Source organism: Lampetra planeri, chromosome 26, assembly GCF_965212315.1.
Source record: "Lampetra planeri chromosome 26, kcLamPlan1.2.h2, whole genome shotgun sequence".
Classification (NCBI taxonomy): Eukaryota; Metazoa; Chordata; class Hyperoartia; order Petromyzontiformes; family Petromyzontidae; genus Lampetra; species Lampetra planeri.
The window spans coordinates 10,085,216-10,112,615 of NC_136132.1; the positions used below are offsets into that span (position 1 = coordinate 10,085,216).

At 52.5% G+C, this 27,400-nt stretch overlaps 1 protein-coding gene across 2 annotated transcripts in view; it reads right to left on the minus strand.

Moving 5' to 3' along the window:
* Positions 1 to 27,400, minus strand: part of LOC144727718 (adenylate cyclase type 2-like) — a 58,313-nt gene that overhangs the window by 10,423 nt on the left and 20,490 nt on the right. For both annotated transcript variants that reach the window (XM_078606757.1, XM_078606756.1), the window contains exons 2-16: positions 16,281 to 16,477; positions 13,594 to 13,797; positions 12,789 to 12,950; positions 11,944 to 12,093; positions 10,573 to 10,718; positions 9,023 to 9,134; positions 8,045 to 8,172; positions 6,939 to 7,097; positions 6,335 to 6,467; positions 4,672 to 4,833; positions 3,974 to 4,017; positions 2,611 to 2,688; positions 1,485 to 1,554; positions 976 to 1,073; positions 187 to 271 (exon numbers count right to left, since the gene is read on the minus strand). In XM_078606757.1, the coding sequence (XP_078462883.1) occupies positions 187 to 271; positions 976 to 1,073; positions 1,485 to 1,554; positions 2,611 to 2,688; positions 3,974 to 4,017; positions 4,672 to 4,833; positions 6,335 to 6,467; positions 6,939 to 7,097; positions 8,045 to 8,172; positions 9,023 to 9,134; positions 10,573 to 10,718; positions 11,944 to 12,093; positions 12,789 to 12,950; positions 13,594 to 13,797; positions 16,281 to 16,463 (1,914 nt within the window). In that variant the 5' untranslated portion in view covers positions 16,464 to 16,477. The remainder of the gene's footprint in view (positions 1 to 186; positions 272 to 975; positions 1,074 to 1,484; positions 1,555 to 2,610; positions 2,689 to 3,973; positions 4,018 to 4,671; positions 4,834 to 6,334; positions 6,468 to 6,938; positions 7,098 to 8,044; positions 8,173 to 9,022; positions 9,135 to 10,572; positions 10,719 to 11,943; positions 12,094 to 12,788; positions 12,951 to 13,593; positions 13,798 to 16,280; positions 16,478 to 27,400) is intronic.

The window sequence follows — 27,400 nt, forward strand, 5'->3', positions numbered from 1 at the left end:
CACACAGCGGTATTGCCAAACGTGTCGAGTTTGTTCGTTACATCACTCGCTCGGTGAGCTGATCGGTTGAGTGGACGGCCAATTGCCCGGTGTAAAGTTCAAGCGATCGCCCACCCGATCAGTCGGTGGGGGAGGGGGGGGGGGGGTGGCGGGGGTGGTGTGCGGGGGGGGGGGGTCGTAGGTCACCATCAGCTTCCCCGCGATGGCCGTGGCGAGGACGAGGAGGATGATGAAGGCGGAGACGCCCCACGAGATCCCGAACGGCACCGTCCTGGCCCCGCCAGAGAGCAAGAGAGAGGAAGGACACGCGACAAACATCAAGTTTGGGCCACTTCCCGATGGACCGGGGCGTCGATAGCTATTGGTGCTCATCTCCCGTTTACAGCACCTGCACAGAGCCGGTGATGGAAATTCCATATTACTATGGCCGGTGGGGGGGGGAAGTATCTCTCCAAAGGACAACCCACATGCTCGCTTCCCCGCAGAGTGGAGCTCAAAACAAAGACCACCAACCCCCTCCTCCCCGCGGTGTAAACACTGAGCATGCGCAGCGGGGACCACTGAAGCGACAAGCAGACAGAGGTAAACAAAAACATAACTGAGGTTTTGTCTAGGGACAGGGAAGAGGGGGATGGGGAGAGAGAAGGAGAATAACAGATGACAAGGAGAGCTGGGGAGCAGAGAGGAATTGACGAGGCAGAAAGTGGAAGAAGACGTCAACCGTGAGGCCACGTCATGAGATCATGTGACCACGCCATGAGGTCACGTGACAACGGCACGAGGCCACATCAGCACACCATGAGTTCACATGACTCAGCCATAAGGTCACATGACCACGACGATCAGGACTTCGTTTACATGAAGCTGCTGCTGGAGTCAAATGAAACAATAATTCATAATTTCAGCAGTGGATGTCAGCACGAGGAGGGGGGATGGGGTGCGGAGAGGCTGGGTGGTATGTGCAGTGGCACCGACCTGGGAAACAGCAGCATCTGCACGGCGAAGACGCTGCCAAACACCAGGGTGGCGCAACCAATGTAGAACGGGAAATGTGGCAGGGCCGTGTTCCGGTACTACCAAGATAAAAATACAGATACCCCGAATAGCCTTAACCAGACTGCCCGGGCAAAAGCTGTTAACGAGCACCTATGAAGGCCGGAATGGGACACCAGGGGGTGGGTGGCCAGCACCACACCCGGCTGCCTTTGTCTCCCTAGTGCTGATGTTTACCTAGGCAAGGCCCAGGACCGTTTCAGATTATTGTCACTGGCATTGGCAGTGAGCGGGAATCAAACGCGGGTCACCGGGTTCGTAACGCAGTGCGCTAACCACTGCACCACTGTTCCCCACAAACACACACACATGCAAAAACACACACTTGCATACATACAGCCACATACAGAGACATACAGAAACACAGCTGCACACGCAAGACAAAGATCCGCTGAATATACCATAAATAGACTGTTGGGGCAAGTACGCACCTTCTTCTCCAGTTCCGCTTCATCAAACCACAGCGAGACGCGGTTAATTTCCTCCGTTTGTGTGCAATGCCTGCACAACATCGTCATCATCACCATCACAACATCGGCACCAATATCATCATCGTCGTCACCATTATCATCGTCAACATCGTCACCACTATTATTATCATCATCAACAGTTGATAAAATTAGCGTCAAAATGTTTGTGTGATTGTGTGTGTACCTGTACACACACAATCAGAGGGGAGCGGTAGTGTAGCGGTTAGCGCGCTGCGCTATGAACCTGGCGACCCGGGTTCGATTCCCGCTCACGGCTAACACCAGTGACGATTATCTGAACCGGTCCTGGGCCTCCCCTAGGTCGACTCAGCCTTAAATGAGTACCTGGTGCGGTGTGTAAACATAGCCACTGGGGAGACAAAGGCGGTCGGGCGTGGTGCTAGCCACCCACCCCCTCGTGTACCGTTCCGGCCTTTATAGGTGCTCGCTAACAGCACTTGCCCCTACAGTCTATTAAGGCTATACGGGGGATCTTTGTCTTTGTCTTTGTACCTGTACAAGTTTTTGTTTGTACGTGTTGGTGTGTATGTGAGTCGACTCAGCCTAAAATGAGTAACTCGTGCGTTGTGTGAACATCGCCACTAGGGAGACAAAGGCAGCTTGGAATGGTGTTGGTAACCAACCCCCTTGTGTGCTGTACCAGCTTCCATAGGTCCTCATTAACAACTCTTGCCCCAACGGTCTGTTAAGCCTATACGGGGGATATTTGTCTTTGTTTAAATGTTTGTGTGGTAGAGGGGAGTGGTAGTGCAGTGGTTAGCGCACTGCGCTACAAAACCGGCAACCCGAGCTCAATTCCCACTCGTGGACAACACCAGCTATGATTTAGCTGAACTAGGCTTGAGCCTACCCTACGTTGACTGGGCCTCAAATGATGTGTAAACATTGCCACAGGAGAGACGAAGTCAGCTGGGAACGGTGCTGCCAACCAACCCCTCGTCTGCTGTGCCAGGCTTCATAGGTCCTTCCTAGCAGCACTTCCCCAACAGTGTGCGAAGGCTATATGGGGGATCTTTGTCTTTGAATACTTGTCGCTGTGTGTGTAGTTCCCGTCGGGGGCTCGCACCACTGTGAGTTGATCGCCGCAATTTCTTGGGTCATTTTCTGCCGAACTCTGTCCTCAACCATCTTCTGTGACTTTGCCCTGCGCAGACAAGCACACACACACACACGTGTACACAAGTGCTGTTAGTGAGCAGCACCTATCAAGGCCGGCACGGCACACGAGGGGGTGGGTGGCCAGCAGCATCACGCCCCCACCACCTTTGTCTCCCTAGTGGCGATGTTTACACACCGCAGCAGGTACTTATTTGTGGCCCAATCGACCTAGGGGAGTCTCAAGACCAGTTCAGATAATCGTCACTGGTGTTGGCCGTGAGCGGGAATCGAATCCGGGTTGCTGAGTTCGTAGCGCAGCACACTACAACGACAACCACAATTTGGTGACATCACCACAGAGCGTGTGGCAGGCTAGGTGCACTGTGAGGCTGTCACATGAAGTGTCGAAAGCTCTCGCTGCTGGATGGAAAGTGATCGAAATCAGAAACAATAGCAAAAGGGACGGTAAGAATCCGACCAAATAATAATAATAACAACCTGACCTTAACTACGATTGTGGCCTCGATTGGTGACAATTCAAGTAATCACTGGTGCGGTGAATCGTAAAAAAAAACACTTCGTACCCATTACATGCCTATCTATGTATATAAAAGGAAAATTTGTGAATATGTGTGTCTGTTCAAAATGTTTAGGATACTTCCCAACATGCAACAAACTTGAAATTTGGCATGTGGGTAGCTTCCAGACTGTACACAATACAAAAATTATTAAAATAGACTTTTGTATTTTGGCGGGGCGGGGGGTGCTATAATGGATATATTTTTCACGGCAAGTGAGCGGTGACGTCACATCTGTGACATCTGTCATGTCACCCGCATGCGGCAGCGTCACGCAGTGTGCCTGCTGACGTCACGCATCCCCCCCCCCAACCTCCGCGTAGGCCGTGTGTTAATCCAAGACAAGAATCCAAGTCCCGGGCGAAGCCGGGTAGTAAAGCTCGTCGTATATAAACACTAATTAATTGGCTGAAAACATCTGGTTGGCAGCATCGGAACTTCGCCACGTGGCAGCTGCTGCCTCCCCACTCGTCTGTGGTTCCTCCTCGTGCCTCACTCTGAATCGTCCCCGCCCCCCCCCCCTCTCTGTAAGTTGTCCTCTCTCGCTCTCAGTGGTCCCCTCTCTCTCTCTCTACGAGACGTCCTTTCCGTCTCTCTACGAGAGCGATAAGCAAGCACTACGCGGCGGCGTGTAACAAGGTGAACACTATCATTACCTAGAAATAATAATTATCATCAATAAAAATAATTGATCTCTCCCAGCCGGGGAGGGGGCTGTGTGGGCATGTGAGAGAGGAGGGGTCGTGACCGCACCTGTGGAGCTTCTTGTTGCCGTTGGCTGGCGTGAGCGGAATCCCCTGGATAGACGGAGGGGGGCAGGGGGGGGGGCACCAGGGGAGGGAGAGGGGGGGGAGAGACAGGGAAGGAGAAGAGAGACCCGGAGAAGTTGTTTCAGCGACTGAACTCAGGGCTCTACGTAGGTCTACGGGTCTCTAGATTGAATACTTTTAGCTTGTTGTACTTACCCCGCACCTCCCATTAGCATGGTTGGCTACGTATGGTGCGATAGAAGTTCAACATAAATACGTACATACGAGTCCATGGGCCTTTGCATAATGGACCGAGTCGATCGACGTCAAAAAATGGGCTGCCCATGCACACGCGTGTACACAAGAGCATGAGCTGCCCGGCCCTATGTGTCTGTGGGTCTCTCTGTAATACTAAAATAGCCGCACGCGCACAAGTGCGCGACCAACGTGGGAGGGGTGACCTCTGGCTGACCCCAGGCTGACCAATAACTGACCCCTGACTGGTCCCTGGCTGGTCCCTGGCTGACCCCTGGCCGACCGCTGACTGACCCTTGGCTGGCCCCTAGCTGACCCCTAGCTGATCCTTGGCTGGTCCCTGGGTGGTCATTATCTGACCCCTGACCGACCCCTAGCCAACCCATGGCCAATCCTGGCTGACCCCAGGCTGACCCCTGCCTAAACCATGGCCGACCCCTGGCTGACCTTGTCTTTGCTCTCCGGGACGATGCTCTCGCGGTGCCCGAGCAGGGTGAAGGGTTTGGCTGCGCCCCACGTGCCCAGGTAGTTGGTGACGCGCACCGACGTACGCCCACGGGAGCTCGCGTCCTCCACAAAGCTGACGCGGCGCTCGCCCACCCGCTGAGCCTGGGGGGGTGGCGGGTGGAGTGGGGGAGGGGGAGAGAGGACAGGGTCGGGGGGGGAGGGGCAGGGTGAGGGAGTGGTAAGGGAGGGGGGTGCGCTTTGGTCGAGTGGTTGTGCCGACGCATCGAGGGGCGGAAAGAAAAAGTTATCTTTGTAAGGGAGGCCTCTCCCTGCCTCCCCCTGCCCCCCTAACCCCTCCCTTTGAATTTACAAACTCCTGCTGAGACGGCAGCAGGGATATAGACATGAGATTGAAGTGTAGTGGGAGATACTAGAGAAATGTAAACCGGAAATAGAGATGCAGTGAGATGAAAGGTGAGAGATACAGGCAAGGTCGGTAATGAGAGAGATGAATTGGCTCTCACGTTAATTGGCTTAATTCATGTGCTGATTGGTATTTTCATTTGAGCTGATGTTTGATGCACCCACAGTTTGATGAATCCCAGGGCCCCTTGAGCTGTCTTGGTGCCTGGCACTGCCACCGGCTGTGGTCACCATCATCACCGTCGTCATCAGCAGCTGTTGTAGCAGCAATAAATTCTATACAGTAAAAGGTTAAGTTTCAGGCAATGGCTCTTCTTCACAGCACACACAGAGAGATATATCTCTGAATCTCTCTGTGTGTGCTGTAAAGAAGAGCCATTGCCTGAAACGTTCCCTATGAAATGTTTTTCTTTTCAAGGCCGCACGGAGTGGTTATTATTGACAAACGTGTTGAATTTCTTGTTGTTGAGCTTGTGCCCGGCTGCCAACGCAGCAGCAGCCGCAGAGCCGCGAACGTAAATTAGCCACATGATTAAGCGCGACCATGCGAACGGGCATTTTCCGAGTTTAGTGTCGACATTTGGAACGTGACGCAGGCTTTGGAAAGTTCGCTCTTAAACGCCGCCACCCTGTCGGTGGCGGTGGCTCTGCCCTGGGGGCTTGGCGACCGCCGAGAGCCGCGCGTTCACCGTGCCGCCAAAATGTCGGTGCGCGCCCCTCGTCAGCACACGCACAGGCGCAGCACCACACCAAGAAAAATCGCATAGCGACGACCCGTCTGCCACCGCACCCGAAGGCCTCACCCTGGCTACACTGTTTTAGAAGGTGGCGGGCTGCTTGGAAAGGCCGCCTGCCAACCAGCAGTTGATGACGATGAAAAGGATTTACCCCCACCACCGTGATTCGATTCAAGAACGGATGAATCTTGGCTCGTTTACAGCCAGATTGAGTCAGCGGATCACAACGACGCGTGCACATTTAAAAGTAAATCAACTTCATTGACATCTATTTGCCAATGCATTGCCGGATGAAGGCCTCGCCACACCAATTTCGTAATGGGGGTTGTCAGAGAACACTTCGTGCTGGTGACTGCAGGTTGGACCGGTTCAGACGCCACTAGCCACTGATGCTAGCCGTAGCGAGTGATTGTCTGTCTCGGCAAAAAATGATGTTGCCTTTGACGCGTGTTCGCGCCAAGCGGCCACCGTGACAAACTGCGTGGGCGGTCGTGACCGCTGACCTTGGGGTCGATGATGAAGTAGGTGCTGATGCCGTGTTCGCGGAGGTACGCGTTGCGCTCCCCCCCATTGCCGGGCTCCACGAGGAACGCGTCTCCCAGAAATCCCAGCGTCGCCTCCGTGATGTGAACTCGACTGTGGCGGGGTGCGGGACGTGGCGGGCCGGGGGGGGTACAAGTCACAGATGGCAGATGAGAGATCGTCGGTTTTGGGAAGTTACAAAGTCGAAGTATTTAAATATATTTTCTGTTGTATTTCATTTTAAACAGATGGGGTTTTTTTATGTAATACATTCACAGCCTGTTTTGTTACAGTCTGTATTCGTTGTCCCGTTAACTGTGCCTTATCTCGCTATCTAAATCAGCTCAAGGCTCCTGTAAACCACGTGACCTCTGTGTGTGACCACACCCCACTGAACACCTCCCCTCTCCCCGCCCGCTGTGAGAACAGACGCCGCTCCTCCGTGCAGCTTCAAAGCCCTGATGCAGCCTCCTCCTCCCTCTCATCATCTCTGCCGACCCCTCTGTGGACGTGGTCACAACTGCGGTGAAGGCGGGGCGGTGCGGGGCGGGGCGGTGCGGGGCGGTGCGGGGCGGTGCGGGCTACCCGGGCAGTCCTCCGGCCTCCATGTAGTTGGCGAGCGTGACGTCGTGCGACCACACGTCGTACTGCCACTTGCGGAGGCCGATGACGCCGCACAGCACGTTGCCCGAGTGGACGCCCACGCGCATGTTGATGTCCACACCCGTGTTGTCGCACACCTGCCTGCGGACGCACCTCCGATTAGCGCAGTTGGCTACGTACGGTGCGAAAGAAGTTCAACATACACACATACGCGTGCCACAAAGACAAAATAATCCCCCCCACCGTGTACCCTTGAACAGACATCGCAGTGATTTAAGGCTGAATATCCCCTTGAGGAGGCCCAGAACCGATTTGGTTGTTCGTCACCAGCGGTGACTTGCGGTAAGTGAGAATCAAACTCGGGGCCGCCGGGTGGGTTCGAAGCTCGGTGCGCTAACCGCTGAACCACTAGACAAAGCCCCCCCTTATAGCCTAAACAGATTTTCGGGGCAAGTGCTGTTAGCGAGTAGCTCCTATGGAGGCCGACACATCGCACACGAGGGGGTGGGTGGCCAAGCACCACGCCCGACCGTACTTTGTCTTCCCCGTTGCCGGTGTTTTATACACACTCCACCAGGTACTCGTTTAAAGGCTGAGGCTACCAAGAGGAGGACCGGAATCGGTTCAAATATTGGCCACTGTTATTGGTCGTGAACGCGAATCGAACTCGACGTTGCTGGGGTTCGTGGTGCAGTGCATCGACCACTACGCTACCGCTCCCCACGCACGCTCCGAGGGATGGGCGCCGCTCCCTCATCTTGGCACGAGCGCTTCCCCGGTACGTGGCCGTGGGCGTGGCGACGCGCCAACCTCGCAAGGCTCAGGGTGACTCGGCCAAATCTTGCTCACTCCCTCTCCTCCCCCCCTTGTGAGGAATTGTCGTCAGTACCTCTTTCTTTTTCTCTCTGTCCCGATGCTTGTCCCCTTGCCTCCGTCTTGCTCTCTCTCCATCTCTCCCTCTTCCCGTGCCTCTCTCTCCCCATTAGTCTCTATCCCTGTGCCTCTCTCTCACCGGGTCCGTCTCTTTCACTTTTAAATTTCCTTCGTTTGCGAGCCTCTCCCCTCTCTCCCTGCTCTCCCCCTCTCACCATATCGCCTGGCACATGTTGAGGCCCATGCGCACGCAGTTGTGCGCGTGCTCTCTCAGCGGCATGGGCAGCCCAGACACGCAGTAGTAGCAGTCGCCCAGGATCTTGATCCGCATGCATGCATTCTCCTGCACACGGCCGAGCAAAGCCCACGCGTCATCACACGTTACGCATCACTCGCTCGCCCCCGCTCGCCCGCTCGCTCACTCGCTCATATCTTAGTACAGTTGCAGGTTCATTTTGCATGGTCAATACCACTGCTGGCCACCTTTGTCTTCCAGGGGCGCCGTGGTCGGGAGATGTTAACTACCTCGCCTAGTATGCAGGAGGTCATAGGTTCGATCCCGACTCTGACGCCTATATATTTGGAGTATGCGTGTCTCTCTCCCCGTGGTCACGCGGATTTTTCTCCGGGTCCTCAGGTTTTTCCGTCCACATTTAGAAACGTGCGTTTAGAGTGTTTGGCTGCTACTTCGTTGAGCTACCAAATGTGAAAAAGAGCTCTGAAACTCGGTGAGCCTTAGCTGGTAAGAAAATTGTAGGTGCTGATGTTTTGTACACCGCACCAGCTACTCACACTTCATGCTCAGTCGACCACTCACCCACACAGTGCCACAAAGACAAAGATCCCCCGTTTAGCTTGAACAGACTGTTGGGCCAAGTGCTGTTAGCGAGCACCCATGAAGGCCTGACACGGCACACGAGGGGGTGGATGGCCAGCACCACACCTGGCCGTCTTTGTCCTTCCACTAACGATGTTTACACACTTTATCACGTACTCATTTGAGGCTGAGTCGACCTAGGTGAAGACCAGGAACAGTTCAGATAATCGTGACTGGCGTTGGCCGTGAGCGAGAATCCAACTCGGGTCGCCGGGTTCGTAGCGCAGCGCACACACGCATGCCCACGCACGCATGCCCATGCACGCATGCCCACAGACGCATGCCCACACATGCCCACAGACACGCGCGTGCGCACCTTGGCGATCATGTCGAAGCGGCCGAAGAGCTCGTTGAGGACGCCCACGAGCTCCGCCGCCGTGCACACGCTCGCCAGCTGCGTGAAGCCCACGATGTCTGCGTACAGGATGCTGGGGTGGGGGGGGTTGAGGGGGGAAAGGGGGGGGGGGCAACGCGCAGTGGTTATGGGTGGCAGCGTGGGCACACACGGGGGTCACTAGCGGGCGGAAGGGCGAGATCTCGGGCCTGGCCGTGGCCGGCAGCAGTGGCCCAGGCATCGAACTGGACACGGGGAGGGCCGGAGACGAATTAACGCGCCCACTGCGGATATAACGAGCGTGCGGATGGACGAGCGAATGAATTAATGAATGCGTTAATTCACTAATTAATGATTTATAAATAAATTAATGATCGAGGGCGTGGATATTAGCATGGCCATTGACAGAGGCTTGGGCATTAGGAGCTGCATTAGTCGTATGGGCATGGTCGGGTTCGTGAGCCGTAGAGGTACAGACACAGGCTCACTGGCGTGGTCGTAGGCAGGGACGGGCAGCAGAGGACCACTAACAAGGACATGCCCTCCGCAAGTAACTGATGTCCGCCATAGTAATGTGGAATTTCCAATTGTTAATGTACTCAAATTATAAATGTGGGTTTACTCCCCAACACACCGGTGTGCTAAAGTCATAACTAATTGGCATGTTCTGTTCAATTTACTTTACCAATTGGCTGTGTCGGGTGGTGGTGGGTTTAACGACAGCTTTACATTTACGCGATCAAACTCAAAAAAAACTTTATCGTGGATAATTTTCAGCTTTGAACAGGACTGTAATTGAAAATTACCACCACCCCATGCTAATTAAACTCACTCTAAACTTGTATTTGCATGCACGTCATTACAAGAGATCTCTTATGTATATATAACAAAACAACTCGACACATAAATCAATAACATTATCTCTTATTATTATTAGGTCTGTCCTCCTGTAACGCCACATTTTCATCACTCGAAATGGATATCACGCGACGGATGCATTTGAGAACATATTTTCGATAACGCAAATACGAATTGGATATAACGCGATTGAGCGAACAGAACTAAGCCGTGCGAGTATTAATAAGCAGTTGTACGGCTGCCTTTGCGTAGCATTGCACAAGGCAGCTGCTGGATGCCTCTAGACGCTACCCACGTGCCTGAGGCTTTGTTCAGCCTGCGTGTGCATCTCGTGTGTTAGCACGGACTGTGCTTTGACCCTATATTCTATGTGATTTATTATAACGCAACATTTCCATAACGCGGTGTTCTTTAGGAACACAACTACCACGTTATAGTAGAATAGACTGTATAGTTGTAATCTAAAGGCCACACACACAGCGGTGTTATTTACAAATGTGTTGAGGTTTTGTTGTTATTGTGAACCGTCCTTGTGCACCACTGCCAATGCAGGATCTCCAAATAATTCCTCGCTCATTTCGTCGTCTGCCCTGACCCCCTTGCCGATGAAAATTCCACATTACTATGGCGGGTGACGGTTCCATTGTTATGGGAACAACGGCTGGCGGGCGCACCTTACGTCCTTGTGCCGCTTCACGTAGAGGTTGTGGAAGTTGGACTTCTCGAGCCATGGGGTCTGGGGCCCACGGAACTTGAGCAAGATGTCTCCCTTCATCTCCGACGCCACGTGGGTGGGGATCACCGACAGCAGCAGGCAGTCCTGGGGGGGGGGGCGCCGGGAGGGGTGGGGTGGCATGTGTGTTCATCTCTTTATCTAAACCAGCTCAAGCCTCCCCGTAAAAACACCTGACTTCTGTGTGGCCACCCCCACTCTGAATGCCTCCCATCTCCCCACCACCGCCCGCTGTGAGAACAGTCGCCGCTCCTCCGTGCAGCTCACTTCTACCTCGCCCATTCCTTCCCTCTTCTTCCTCTCTTTCCTCCCCTCTCACCACCACCACCACCACCCTCGTCATTCCTTCTCCCCCTTCATGTACCAGCGTTCTTCCTTCTCTCTCCCTGCCGCTCATCTTGAGCCGTGGCCCTCCTCTTTGTCTGACTTGGGGACGTCCGACCCAGCATCCCATCCTTTCCCCCTTCCTTTTTCTTAATCCATGCATTGCACCCTCGACTCTCCTGCTCTTCCCACGATGAGCCACGGGTAAAGAAGATTCATGATTAGAATCATAAAATCAAGCTGTAACGCGGGCAGTATTCACTCGCTCTCAAGGAATGAGCGACTCAGAGGCGTGAGGAGAAACCACGGACAAGTGGGAAGGCAGCACAAGGCGGTCAGCCGGTGCGAGCAACAATTCATGGGTGTTCACATGTGGGAGGAAACTGGAGCACCTGGGGAAAACACAAGAGTGTGAGGGGGAAACACTCGATCCCATACAGATGGAACAGGCGTGGTCTACATTTGTTGAGATTCTCCTGTCAAGACCAGGGTATGCCTCTTCCTCGAAACTCCACGAGAAGAAAGTTACACAACATTCGTGCGGCGATCCACCAACCCTCGCCGCTGCCTCCACGGTGTTGGGTTACAGACAGCCAAGTTCAGCGTAGCCGCCACCACCACCACCGCTGCCGCCTGGCTGCGTCACGCGACACCCAACCCGTACCGTGTCCGGCTCTGGCCCCGGATGGTCAGTGGCGCAAACCACATCATTTTCAAAATCGCCTAAGTTCACCAATCGCCTGCAACTGCTTTGTCCACATCTGAGTACGCAATTGCGTACCAAGGAAATTAAACAGCATATTATTCACTGACCGACGGACCGGCCGATTGACCGACCGCCCGCCCGCCCGCCCGACCAATTGATTGACCGGCCAACCCATATATTGACTGAACGACTCATTGACGGACCGACAGATTGACCGATTAACCGACTGACTGACCGATTAACCGACTGACTGACCGATCGGCCGACCGACGGTGCCCACACCTGTCTGCGCTTCTCAGCCTCAAGCTGCGCCTTGCTGTACACATAGTTGTAGGTCTCGCTGTAGGTGTGCCGCAGCGCCAGCTCCACCATCCACTTGTGGTAGGCGCCGACCAGGTTCCCGCACACAAAGATCACCGCGTTCGCCACCAGCTAAAGGTCACGGGGGTCATGGGGGTCACAAGGAAAGAGGGGGGGGGTTGGTGGGGGGGGGGAGGAGATTGCAGTGTGTAGAGGTGTGAGCTGTGTGCGTGGTGGTTGTGGTGAGGAGTGTGTAGGGTTCTGAGCGGCGTGGTGGTGGTGGTGGTGGTGAGCGGCGTGCATGGTGGTTGTGGTGAGAAGTGTGTAGGGTTCTGAGCGGCGTTGTGGTGGTGGTGAGGAGTGTGTAGGGTTCTGAGCGGCGTGGTGGTGGTGGTGGTGAGCGGCGTGCATGGTGGTGGTGGTGAGGAGTGTGTAGGGTTCTGAGTGGCGTGGTGGTGGTGGTGGTGGTGAGCGGCGTGCGTGGCGGTTGTGGTGAGAAGTGTGTAGGGTTCTGAGCGGCGTGGTGGTGGTGGTGGTGGTGGTGGTGAGCGGCGTGCATGGTGGTGATGGTGAGGAGTGTGTAGGGTTCTGAGCGGCGTGGTGGTGGTGGTGGTGGTGAGCGGCGTGCATGGTGGTGATGGTGAGGAGTGTGTAGGGTTCTGAGCGGCGTTGTGGTGGTGGTGGTGAGCGGTGTGCGTGGCGGTTGTGGTGAGGAGTGTGTCGGGTTCTGAGCGGCGTGGTGGTGGTGGTGGTGGTGGTTGTGGTGGTGAGCGGCGTGCATGGTGGTGATGGTCAGGAGTTTGCGGGGGCCGGGGGTACCCGCTCACCTGCCGGGCCAGGATCCCGCGGTCGGCGGTTCGCAACCCCACGTAGATCGCCGTCGTGATGATGTGGGAGAGACACGTCGCCGATCCCGCGATCACTGCCTCCCTGAGCCTCAGTGGCAGCATCGTGTAGCTCACGAAGATGATATAGAGGAAGATCCATACCTTAGAGGGTGGGAAGGGAGATCGAACATGATACGTGTGTGTGTGTGGTCCGTTTGTGTCTGTCACTGCACCCTCCTCTTTCTTTGTCCGTCTCGTGGGGAGCGGTAGCGCAACAAATAGCTACGAACCCGGCAACCTAAGTTCAATTGCCGTTCACAGCCAACACCAGTGATGGTTATCTGAACCGGTCCATGGCCTCTCCTAGGTGGACTCAGTCTCAAATGAGTACCTGGTGTCGTGTGTATACTTCACCACTGGGGAGACAAAGGCGGCCGGGCGTGGTGTTGGCCACCCACCCCCTCATGTTCTATGCCAGCCTTCATAGGTGCTCGCTATCAGCACTTGTCCTCATAGTCTGTTTTCAGGCTCTACAGGAGAACTTTGTTTGTGTGTGTGTGTCTGTGTGTGTCTGTGTGTGTGTGTGTGTCTATCTGACTGTCTGCGTCCGTCTATGCATGTCTTTTTCTCTACTAATTTGGGGGAAAGGGGAGAGGCAGTGGAGTGCGTGGAGGGGAGTAGAGTGAGATGAGAGGGGAGAGGTAGGAGAGTGCGAGGAGGGGAGTAGAGTGAGATGAGAGGAGTGGGGTGGGCTAGAGGCGACCCCAGGGACGATCGCAAATCCAGAAAGTCGGCTCCCCCTCACCTGGTCCCAGGCCGAGACCACCACTCCGCTGCTGAACATGAAGAGGAAGGCCCCGGCCATCATAAGGGCCCACACGACGACGGAGGGGAGCGGGGCGGAGCGACGCAGCGAGTCCCCGAAGCACGCGACCAGCGGCAGCAGCAGCATGAAGATGGCCAGTCCAGCGCTCACCGTGGCCAGGAACATCACCTGCATGGACGGGGTCTGCGGCCCACGGGGAAGAGGGGGAGGGTAGTGCGGAGGGCGGCGGGGGGTCGGCGGGTGGGAACCAGAGTGAGCAGGACAGGGAGGGATGCATACTGGACATGGCGTTGGGATAATACCGCGGCAAACGAGGAGGCTGGGTGGCTCGGAGTGTCAGAGATGCAGAGCCGGCAACTGCTGAGAACCTGGGTTCGAATCCAGGTTCTCGGCTGCCCACGACGAGACCGTGTTCTCAAGTGAAGCGAGTTTGATGGTCTCAGCCTGGTCACCGGTGACTCCCATAGAGACCCACAGACTCGCATAGAGACCCACAGGCACACACTGAGACCCACAGGCTCACACAAACTGAGATGTGATTAATCCGCATTCTGAAATGTAATGAGTTGATCGTCATCCCAGCCCGAATCACCAATTTTTGCACAAAAAAAACATCAAATTAAATTTGCCTCTGCGCTCAATCTTGATCAACTCCAGCACAGAGGATAACAATGGCAGCTTGACTGTCGTGCAGCAAACATTACTCCCAGTGGCAAGCCGGGGGTGGTGGGGGGGGTAATGCGGCCTTTACTGTGGCACTTGAAGACGGGATCTCAGAGGTAGCTCTGTGGGATCCGCCTCTGTGGGCTGTTCTCTCACACCAAGTGTTGCACAGCGGTCGAAAGGGTTCCTGTGACAGTACGCAGATCGCACAATTTGACTAAAGATTGTGGAAAAAGACAAATACTGTAACAACAATATAGTAATGATAACGAGCTCCGTGAGAAATCATAACGAGCTGTGAGCAATCATAATGAGCTCCGCTAGCGCATGAGATGCCCTCCTTAAATTTCCATTCGAATTACGAATGGAAATTAGCAAACATTTCTAACCCGTATACAAAGCATCGAGTTTCCTGTTCAACGCCGCAGTCTCTGCGCTTCAAAACAACAGCAGCGATACCTTCATGATATACCGCCACGCAATCGCCAGGCTGCGGCTCCCGCGCCGCTCCCTCTCCCCGGGAGCTTTTTTCCGAACTCCCTGATCGATCGTGTTTCATTCCAGAGGCAACGATCCTCTCAATGTTACCGCTCGGGCCCTTATGCCGGTTTCAATTTCCCTGCTTCAGGACTCTTTTCCCACGTCGCCGCTCACCTCCCACCCAGGTCTCAAATTCGCAAACCTGCCCTGAACAACGTCAATCCGACACATCCGTCAATAACTCCATGACCATAGGATGAAACATATAAGTAATAATATACACACGGAGAACCAGACTCAAAGAACCATAGAATCACAATGAGAAACCCATAGACTCTTTCCTCTTTACATCGGTTGATCTTCTCTGTAAAGCTGATGTTGATGCAGAGCAACACAGACTCACACAAAGACATGCAGAGAACCAAATACTAAGACCCATAGTCTCACACAGAGACCCACAGACTCAATCAAAAACAAATGAACTCACACAGACACCCATAGACTCACACCACAGTGACCGACAGAAAACCATGGACTCAAATACCCATAGAATCACATTAGAATCCCATAGACTCTTTTACCATCTTTGAGTCGAGGTTCAAGACCTTCCTCTTTGTATCTGTTGATCTTCTTCTCTGTACAGTTGATGTTGCTATAGAACAACAGCTGTAATTTTACATAGAGGTGGTTCGAAGGGGCCAGATGATTGCAGTCAGCAGTAGTGGAGCGTTCCATCGCTGCGATGACGATGTCTCCTCATCCTCCTCCGTGCTTGTGACTGGAGCATTGAGTCTACGCCATACGTCCCATGGTTCTCTTCGAGGTGACCACAGTCGCACGCGGAACAGATCACGGAACACAACACGAGTGAAGGCCGACTGTAGTGAAGGGCGCGGGCACGGTGATGAGATGTTCACTGCCTCGCCTGGTTTACAGGAGGTCGTGGGTTGGATCTTGACCCTGACGCCTGCTGTATATTTGAAGTTTGCATGTTCTCCCCGTGGTCGCGTGGATTTTTCTCCGGGTCCTCCCGTTTTTCCCTCTATATTTATAATCCACGTGCATTTAGAGTATTTGGCTGCTATACATTTCCACTTGACAAGCCACTTTATTGAGCTATCATTGGCGATGGCCAGGTCGCTTCTGAAAAGTAAATTGAATACCTCGGTGTGCTTTACCTGGTAAGATAAAAAAAATCGTTTAGTTTGATTTGTATATATTTTAAAAGTAATTTGTTTACTTTTCCTACAATTTGAACTCCTATCGTGTTTTGTACTGCTTCCCCTTGGAACGTTCTGACCCGCGCCTGCTGGACATCCGGATTCCTACAGCATCCCAATCAATTTCCACGTGATGATCAGCCAACTTCGTTGCGCCGTCATTCGCGACGGTCAGGCCGCGTCCGAAACCGAGCCACATAACTCAGTCGTGGGCATCACCTGGTAACATAAAAATTAGTTGATAGTAACGGAGGGGGGGGGGGGAGAAGGAAGGGTGGAGGAGGGTGGGGGGGGGCTCTCTACCTTCTCGGTGGCGAAGGTGAGCACGAGCAGAGCGAGGCACGTGGCGGCGAGGATGAGCAGCAACGAGAGCAGCAGCGGTTGCTGCTGGCTGCCGCGGTACGAGCGGTAGAGGTCGCCATGCTCGGCGATGAGCGCCGCCGCCGCACCGCCCCCCCGAACGCTGTACTTGCGGCGCAGAACCATGGGGGTGGGGGGCACTGCGGGTAGTGGGGGGGAGAGGGCGGAGGAGGAGCAGAAGGAATCATCTTCGTATGTTAATGCAATATTCTTTATCGCGACTGCGCCGACAATTGAATTTGACGTACAGTAACACTCCGATTGACGTCTCCCCCCTTTAACGCCGTTTTTTGCAGAAAACGTCGTCGCTTTATTACGAATAGCGCGACGTGGCTCGCTCCGCCTGAAGCCACGCTTACGTCGCCGACAGCTTCGTCCGTCCTTTCTCGTAGACGTCGCCTTCTCAGCCCTCGCCTCCGTCGTTTCGACATTCGCCGTCGCACTTTTCAGGAACGCATCCCCGACGTAAACCGGGGTATTGCTGCAGATCCTCGTCTGTTTACACAGCTTTTAAATAGTCACTCTCTATCCGTTTACTGTTTCCGTAACTTCATTTTGTAGTTGTGCTGTGATCGGACCAAATCTCATCTGCCCGAGCCAACTTGCGCTACGGGGAATGTACGGTTAAACATTGAAATCTGTTTCTGCAATATTTGTTTTATTTTTCATGCACCAGAGTTGCTTTTGTTCTGATTTCTATTTCCTTCTTTGCTGTTAATTTATTTTTTTATTTGTATCGCTTTGGTCAAGTTGGTTCAGCAGGTCACTCTAACCTAGTCTCTTGAGTTTTTAACTTCATAAAGGTCATTATCAAGGTCATCATCATCAGCAGAACCTTTGCAGCAGCAACAAAAACAGTCTCTTGACCATGATCCTCAACATCACGACCATCATCATCACCATCAGCAGCAGCTGCAGAAGCAGCATGGCCATCATCGACATTATGCAATTTGTAACGTGTGCGATATTTAACCGACATAAATGACCGCGTGACTCTCTGGCGAAGAGCCACAACTTAATTGTCGCTCAAAAGCCAGACTAGAGAGGTGTGGGGCCTTTAAGAAAGAGGTGGGCCTCAATATCACCATCAGCATCCCATCTGACCCCACCTCGTACGACCACAGCATACTTAGCAGCAGCGTCCCAATAAGTAGCGTCACCATCATCATCATCACCACCACCACCACCGGTATTTGCAGCAATCACAAATCATCATCATCACCACACTCACCCGTGATGATGATGGATGTTAAAAATGTCACGGACAGAATAAGATGTGTCTATATTATTATTGTACTTAGTTTTCCAGAACAGCCTCAATTGTATAAAGTAACACATGAGAATAATTACAGAAAGGCAAAGTTCGATTTCTTGGACATGAAATGAGAAGACAAGACATGGAATACGACTGTAGGCTTTGACCGAGGACATCGTAGGTAGCACAAGAAGCCTGGGAAGGCAGCGAATTAAGAAGTTACAGAAGCAATCTTTATTTGAAGCTTTCGTGACTGCAGGAATCCATACTCTTTGGTTATTTCGGTAAAGTCACGTAGGTAGAAAAAATAATAATAGATCACGACGTTTTCGATCGCAACACAAGCAATCGTCATCAGGTGGGACAACCACGGCAAGAAAAAAACTGCTGAAGTAGAAGCAAATTTAACTTTTGGATGCAACTGGGAGCAGCAACTCATGCAGAGTTGTTGCGTAAATATCACGGACAGGGCTACATGAAAGGAAGGAGGCCAATAATGCCGACGTCTCTAAGACATATATATGGCGACGTTACAGGCAATGGCCCTGCTTCATAGCACAAAAATGTGTGCACTCATAACGACGGGAACCTCCGCACCCAATGGCGGAGCCAGGATTTTCAGGTAGGGGGGCAACCCCTCCAGCAATGAAAAATGATAGAGGAGTTGTTAGTAGGTAAGGACTTGTCCCTTGCTTTTTATTCGACGCGTATGCGGCGATGGCGCAGCCATCGATCGAGGGTCGAATTCGAACCGCATTGTGTGATCGGCATCGCGCTCGCTGAAGGTGTTGATGCCTTCAGGGAAGTCGTGAACTGTTTACGCAACTGCGCACAATTCTGCGAGTCACTTATAACTGCTTTGCCGTTACTTATTGCCAATTATGGACTCAGACTATTGTTCTATCATCTCATAAAGTCCCTGGCACGTAATAATATACTACACAGCGGCAGTGGGGGTCGCAAAATGCGATGTATTACTAATAAACCCCAATGATCCGATCGAAATTTGGGATTTAGATCGGATCATTGGGAGGGCACGTTTCACCCCCCCCCCCCCCCCCCCACTGGCTCCGCCAGTGCCTACATGTGGCGTCTCCACTGCGCGCCCCATGGGACGCTATTGTCCACCTCCCGCACCCACTACAATTTCAAATGTGAAATTGTAGATGTTGCTCTACATCGACATCATCCGTGCGACAAATGATTGCCCCTCTCCCTCCACCTCCCTCCACCTCCATCCACCTCCCTCCCCGCCCTCGTAAATGCGCTCATTTGTCGTGCAAGCGGCGCTCCCTTTGATGTTTACTGCTGCGCGGACCTTCACCGCTCCTCACTCCCTGCACTCGCTCGCTCCCTGCGCCCGATTATTACTAATTCGAGACGGGGCCAGTGGTCACGGCACACCAAAGGCAAAGATCCCCCGTATAGCCTTTAACAGCCTGTTGCGGCAAGTGCGGTGAGCGAGCGGCACTTATTGAAGGCGAGCATGGCATATGAGGGGGTGGGTGGCCAGCATTGTGCCTGGCCACCTTTGTCTCTCCAGTGGCGATGTTTACACACCAGACCACCAGGTACTCATCTGAAGCGGTGTCTACCTCGGGGAGGCCCCCGGGGACCGGTTCAGATATTCGTTTCTGGTTTCGGCCGTGAGCGGGAATCGAACTCTGGTCTCCAGGTCCATAGCGCGGTGCGCTAACCGCTGCGCCACCGCTCCGCCACCAAAGTGCCCCTGCTAGCGTTCGACTCGCCAGTAACGTCTGGCCGACCCACGGCATAATTTCTTGAACACGCCTGGTTCCTGCTGACGAGGCCCAGAAGGTGGAAAGCAGACCAGGGGTTTCCTTTGCTTGAGCAAATGCTGCTGCTGCTGGACTATATTGGTCAGATGTGTGTTTGGAGGGCATGCTGTCATCCTGCTTCTGCTATTGTGTGCTCTGAAGAAGTGGCACTGCCCGAAACGTCGCCAGTGAGATCGATAGCAAGTCCTCGTGCTTGTTGGGTTTAGTTTGTTGTGCTTTCCCAGGCACCTCCGATTAGCACGGTTGGCTACGTACGGCGTGATAGAAGTTCAACACAACATACATGATCATTGCAGCATGGCAGCTGGCATTCGTCCAATAGCACCACGATAAACGGGGAGGGGGGATAACAAACGACGTTTCGTGCAAAGCCCCCCCCCCCCCCCCATTTATATCAGACAGATCGGCTTGATTGTACCTCAAATGAATCTCTCTGCGATGGAGAAGGGAGATTTCCCGAAGTGTCTTACACATTGACCGTCTTTCTCGCTTGCAAGGCCACAGCGTTCATGATGAATGCATGTCGAGTATTTTTTTTTGGAACGCCAATAAAGGCTGACGAAAGCAAATACATTCGCATTCATCACGTGGGCACCGAACGCAGAGTGTGTATTTGCTTTTACTTTCACCTCCTGGTGTCGATAACCAAACGGATAAAGAAGGATCTATGTCAATGAACCCCCCCTGCCCCCCCCGACCCCTCCCCCCCTGCCCCCCCCCGACCCCTCCCCCACCGCCCCCCCCGACCCCTCCCCCACCGCCCCCCCGACCCCTCCCCCCCTGCCCCTCCCGACCCCTCCCCCCCTGCCCCCTCCCCCCGACCCCTCCCCCCTTGCCCCCCCCGCCCCTCCCCCCCTGCCCCCCCGACCCCTCCCCCCCCGCCCCCCCGACCCCTCCCCACCAAAACGTTGCTGCGGCGCCGACACCGTCCCAACAAAATGTCCCCCGCCCCCCCCCGCCACCGTTTCATTCGTTCTCACATCACTGGCCACTGATTGGCATTCGTGCGCGTTGGTGTGTGTGTTGGTGTGTTCGTGTGTGGTCGCTACTGGGCAGTTGGAGGCAGTCGCCCTCCAACAACAACGGAGGGCGGAGGAGCGACGCTCACAACAACGAGCGGAGCGCTGGGTGGCTAAAGCACAGCAAGTTGGCACAGTAGGGGGCACAGGTGGTGCATCAGCCACTCGTCTCGGTCATCTCGGTCAGTCGACCCGTGGCACCTGGGTCTGCCCCGTGACCTCCTGCCAGCGGGCGTTCGACACTTCACGTGGCCTCAGGGTGCACATGGCCTGGCACAAGCGTCGTGGTGACGTCACCGCCACTTAGTGGCGAATGGCGGTTGTTGTTGTTGTGTGTGGTGAATTCGCGTGTTTCTGTGGTGAATTCGTGCGTATGTGTTTGCGTGTTCGTGTGGTATATATTCTCGCTCCGTTTTGACAGCAGAGGTCTCAACTAGAGGCCGACCGAAATTCGGTTTCGATTTCGGCGCCAAAATGGCCACTTTCGGCATACTTTCGGTTTCGGCCGAAAGTCAATTTTTTACTTTCGGTCTGGTTTTGGTTTTGGCTGAAACTGATATTGACTTTCGGTTGTCAACCGAAGATATATTTTTAGAATATAACGCTAGTGCTACGTCTATCAGCCGGTCAGTCGGCGTTAGGCAATCCTATGCGATAGGCTGCATACACACACACGTCAGCAGCAGCAGCAGCTTGCGAGCGAGGTTACAGCCGCATGGTCTGGGGCAGTCAATAAGTGACGTCACGCACCTAGGGGGGGCAGCGACTGGGTAGCGATTCGCGCACTGCGCTACGAACCCGACGGCCCGAGTTCGATTCCCGCTCACGGCCGGTGACGATTATTTGAACCGGTCCTTGGCCTCCCCTAGCTCAACTCAGCCTCAAACGAGTAAGTGTTGTGGTATGTCAACATCGCCACTGGGGAGACAAAGGCGGCCGGTCGTGGTGAATCCAAGTCCAGGGCGAAGCTGGGTAGTAAAGCTAGTATTTCATAAATCTTGTGTTTGGTAACTTCAGTTATATACCTTTCTGATTCGGTCTCGGTCGAAAGTGAAGTTAAACTTTCGGTTTCAGCTGAAAGCAGTGGCGGCTCGTCAATAGAGGGCGCAGGGGCGCCGCCCCCATCAAGATTCAAGAATATACAAATACAAAAATTATATAAAAATACATAAATAAAATATTTTTTTCATACGATGTGCCTGCTGGTAGTAAGAAAAGCATCAGCATTTAATAAAAACTGGCTTTAATCGGTCAACTATTTTCTATGTTTTTCAATGTGTTTCATGCGGGGCGCCGGACAAATGGATGTCTATGTGAGACTTTAAATTTTCGGACAGCATGTGACCTGAAGCTGGTCTCTAATTGGTTTCTTAAAGATTCTCCTCGGGGCGCAAGTCGTTGCGTCCCTGGCCAATCAGAATTGGATACATGTTATTTTATCCAATCTGATTGGTTCTCGTCACCTGTCATTCAAATTTACGCTCTGGGCCACTACTGCGAGTGCGCAGGCGACACCACTTCGACACTTGCTAGGCTGATCAAATTTTTTGTGTAAACAATGGCAGCAGTTCATCCAAATTCTGTAATTTATTTACAAAAAAAACCCTTTCACAAGGCTTTCGCTGGAAGAAATAAAAAAGATAAAGGATCTCGGACCGGACCAACCCGATTTACAAATCCAGCAGCAGGCCAGTGACAGAGGACGAAGCTACACACGAAGCTTCACCCGCGCTTGTTATGAGAAACGGAGGTGGCTGGCTGGATGTGATGTTAGCAATTCTCTTTTTTGTTTTCCCTGTTTTTTATTTCAAAGTGTCGGCACTGAAGTTTTGTGGACAACGACGGGGGTAAGAGACCTCAAACATCTCTCTGACAAATGCAAACGTCATGAAAGTAGCCGCAGCCATATTGATAATAGCATGAAACTAACGTTTTTATGTTCAAGTAGGAAACATGCTTTTTGGTACTTTGGTCTGAAATGTATATAAAAGAGAAACATTTATGTTCAAGTAGGAAACATGCTTTTTGGTACTTTGGTCTGAAATGTATATAAAAGAGAAACATTTATGTTCAAGTAGGAAACATGCTTTTTGGTACTTCTTTTGGTCTGAAATGTAAATAAAGATCATCAAAATTTATATTCAAGTAGTCAAAATGGTTTTTGGTACTGCTTTATATTTATTTGCCCCCCTCAATAAAATAAAAAAAATGCGCCCCCCCCCAAAATAAATATCACCAGCCGCCACTGGCTGAAAGTGAAGTTAAACTTTTGGTTTCGGCCTAAAGTAAATTTTTAACTTTTCAGTTTTGGTCGGCCTCTAGTCTCAACCCGAATCAGTCGAGCGACATTATCTTTTCATAGGCTGCATAACGCTGTGTGTAAACTACTCGGTCTGTCACTTCGCACGAAGTTTCGGGTCTTGTCGGCCACAGTCATGCCCTCCCTTCTCTACGCTTGTGAAATGTAGACCCCTCTAATGGAACATCTGCACCAGTTAGAAACATTCAGGCTGGCCAGCCTACGAGCCATCCTGGGTTTAACCAGGCTAGATTGTTTGAGGAGCTCATCAATCCTTCAAAGATCTTGACACAGTCCCATTAGTGATCTCCGGCAGGCAAGGCTGCGTTGGCTGGGTCATGTTGCCCGCATGCCCAGCCACTGCATTCCCAAACAGCTTCTGTTTGGCCAGATAGAGGGGACTAAACGGCCATGACATGGGCTGGAGAACAGATTAACTGATGTGGTACAGGAGGATGTGGAGCTTTATGGACTTTACGAAGACCGGTATCAGCAGTGTCAAGATCGGCCTCAGTGGAGGAGGCCCGTGAAGGACGCTACTGGGTAGTTGGAGGCCGTGGCCCTCCAACAACAACTGAGGGCAGAGGAGCGACGCTCACATTGAGCGGGGTGCTGGGTGGATAAAATGCAGCAGGTTGGCACGGTAGGGGGTATAGCTCGTGCATCTACCAGTCATCTCAGTCAGCCAACCCATGGCACCTGGGTCTGTCCCGTGACCTCCTGTCAGCCAGCCTCCGACACTTCCCGTGGCATCAAAGTGCACCTGGCCTGGCACAGGCGCCGTGGTGACGTCACCATCACTTAGTGGCGAACAGCGGGTATTGGCATGTATTCGTGTGTTAATGTGTATGTATTCGTATACTGTATTAGTAATTTCGTGTTAGTGTGTATATTTTTGTTGGTCTTTGTATTCGTGTTGAAGTGTATGGGTAGCGGTAGTGTAGTGGTTAGTGCACTGCGCTACGAACTCAGCAACCCGATTCCCACTCAAGGCCAACACCAGTGACAATAATCTGAACCGGTCCTGGACCTCCCCTAGGCCGACTCAACCTTTAATGAGTAGCTGGTGCAGTGTGTAGTAAACATCGCCACTCGGGAAACAAAGGCGGCCGGGCGTGGTGCTGACCCCCCACCCCCTCTCATCATACAAGTCCGACTCGCGAACAGCACTTGCCCCAACAGTCTGTTAAAGGCTACATGGGGGATTTATGTCATTGTACGTATATGTTTGTGTGTGTGTGCGAGTGTTGGGAGCGATAAGCCGGTTTCGTTTCAGCCCCACAAACCGAGATCTGTTATCGCGGCACCAGCTTCCCGCAGATGCGGCGAGCTCACGCGGCACACGAGCACGCAGCCCAACCATGATCGGCACCAAGCAGCACCACCACCACCACCATCAGCAACAGCAGCAGTAGCACCATGAGTATCATCAGTGGCAGAATCAACAGCAGCAGCAGCGTCATGAGCAAAATCAGCAGCAGCAGAATCAGCAGCAGTATCATCATGAGCACCATCATCATCAGCATCATCATTAGCAGCAGTATCAGCATCTTAAGCATGATCATTATCAGCAGCAGCAGCAGAATCAGCACCATCTTCACCGGCATCATCGTCATCATTAGCAGCATCAGAGTCAGCACCATCAGCAGCAGCAGCACCATCAGCAGAAGCATCAATATCAGCAGCATTTCCTACATCATCACCATCATACTCATCACCATCATCATAGATCATATTAACCCGTCATCTTCACAATTGCACCAGAGCAGTGATGATGTAGCACTGCCTGTTCCCGTTACAGCCGACTGCTGTGCAGTAGCACTCGAGTCGGGGTAGGGTTCGCGATGCAAGATGATTTTGTGTGACCAGGTGAGACCTCAAGAGACAAGGGTGGATGTCGGTTTGCTAGAGTGACCTGGGCCACTAAAATGCCAAAAGCAAAACGAATAAAAACCAAATAAAAGCGAATAGAAATCGGAGGCAAAAGCAAACTGGGTTGTCGCATGAGAAATCGAAAAATTTCACGAACATGAATCAACGTTTAGTAATGAGTTCCCCTGAAGCCTGAGTCAGTTCGTGCAGGTTGCGTTTAGATTGATCAGAGTACAGTCACAACATTAAGTTACCGGGTTAGTGGTTAGGGATGCAGTTATGGAACTGGGGTATGGTTAAGAGTTTGGGTGAAGTTAGGGATATGGTTAGGGTAGGATTAGGATTAGACAATCGGGTTCGAGGTTAGGGTTAGGGACAGAGTTGAGGATAGGAGTAGGGTCATAGGGATAACATGTATTGGGGGTATCAGAATCTTTATTTATCCTGGAGAAATACGGTTAGCTATTAATCACAGATGTGATGGTGCAGGGTAGGGGTCATTGCACACTCATGGTTATGGGTTGGGTTACGGTTAGGATTAGGGGTACGAGGGGTAAGATAGGGGGTTGGGTTCAAAATACAATTAGGCGTAGGGTTGGGGATATGGTTAGGGCTAGCCTTTAGAGGTAGGTGTAGAGTTATAGGCTAGGGATAGTAATATTGGTAGGGGTTATGAGTAATTGTATTGTTAGTAGGGGTATGGCTTGTGGGTAAGCTTAATGAGTATGGGTATGAATAGGGGTTAGGAGTAGTGGTATGGTTAGAGGTAGGATTAGGTTAGGTGTAGGGGTATAGATATGGGTTAGGAGTAGGGCTGTGGCTAAAGATCAGAATAGAAGTTAGTGGTTATGAGTAGTGGCATGGATAGGGGTCAGGAGTTAGTAGTAGTGGTATGGTTAGGTTTAGGGGTAGGGGGTTAGGAGTAGCGGTAAGCATGGTAGTTAGTAGTAAGGGTATGGTTAGAATCAGGGGTAGAAAAATGTGGTTAGGAGCAGAATGGGTAGGGGATAGTAGTTAGTAGTAGGGGTTCGTTTTGGATTCGTGGTGGGGGTTAGTAAATCAGAATATTTATTTCTACTGGAAGAATCCGATGAGCTGCAAAGATTTTTTCACAGAAGTCCAGTCACGTTACGAGTAGCCGAATAGATAGGGCTTAGGCCGAGGGAGAGAGGCGTCGTGGTTATGGCTTCGGCGTTGGCTACGCTCTGCCCAGCAATCTCCAGGAACACGAACACGCAGATCCCGTGAACTCGCGGGGATTCCCCGTACACGATATTTCTTTTTTTTGCGAAAGGTCAAAATGGCAAAACTAAAAATTCTACAAATTTTATGGAAGCTTATAGGCTGCAGAAATCAGCATCGAAATTTTGTTTTAATGGTCCACCCATTTAACAAGGTAAGCACCCGACAAAAGTCATTATTGTCATCATCATTAGTTTTGCGTACCAATGTAATCGATCAAAATAAAGGGTCACCCAACATAGACGAAACCTCGCCACATTCGTCCGCCAATATCTTGACGAATAAAATCGGACTCGCTCACTGCGACAGGCCCGACATGTGGATCATTGTAAAAGTTTACGACAAACCCGCCGCTGTAAGTCGACCGACGGAACAGACAGCCCCGCTATTATTGCACCGCAGAGGACGTTCGCCTCGACCCAACAGCTGTTTCTACAGCTGTCTAAAAGGAGGAACGAGGAGGGGGTCACAGTCAGGGTGTGACTGTGATCCCCTCCCCCCCCCCAAGTCCTCTCTGCCACCCCCCCTCACTCCCCCCACCTATCATTATGAATAGCTGAGACTACAACCGCACACTTCTCGCCAAGAACATTTGTCAATTTGCATGGCCACATCGCGATGTTAACGACAGGAATTTGCATTGCAGCAACATTGTAACGGAGGTGTGCAAAGTAACTATTCGGTTATGTAAGATAATATTGCCTTTCATTTTTTTTTTGCAAAACACGTGTTGCATTTTTTTAGTTGGCAGCAGAAACAGCAAAGGCAGCAGCAGCAGCAGTCACCATCGTTCCACGGCTGGTCAGAGCGGGGCTGCTCAAGGCGGGGAGGCATAGACGGAGTATAGTACGGTCCAATAAATCCATGGTCACCCATCAAAAGCAACTATCCAAGCTCACCCCTGCTTCGTTTTTGGAGACCTTTGCGAGATGGGTCGCATCCCCCCGGGTGATTTGGCCACAGGCGATGTGTCGACATTGTCGTGAACGTCATCAGCCATGGTCATTCCACCGCTGGATGAAGGCCCCACCATCTCTCTCGATCTCTCACGGTCTAGCGACGTAACATTCCACCGAGCAGCCGCTGCACACGGGAGCTGTACACGAGCTGCGTCGCTCCATCTCCGTGATACGTGTCAAATCGTGCGTGTGCGTGTACAGCGCATTGCGGCTAGAGAACTATGGAGATAGCGCACACGGGGACAGGACACGAGAAAGACAATACAGACGAGACGGTACAAACAAGACGGAACAATAGACTACACATGAGACAGACGACACAACATCGTCAACAGCACTGATACCCATGTTGGAGACTCCAGACTGAGCATCTCATGTCATCCACATTTTGAACCACCAGCACCACACTGCAGACAACATTAAAGACAAAGATCCCCCGTATAGCCTCAACAGACTGTTGGGGCAAGTGCTGTTAGCTGGCACCTATGAAGGCCAGCACGGCACACGAGGAGGTGGGTGGCCAGCACCACGCCCGGCCGCCTTTGTCTCCCTAGTGGCGATGTGTACACATTGCACGGGTGCTCATTTGAGTCGCTCTCGGGGAGACCTGGGAGAGGT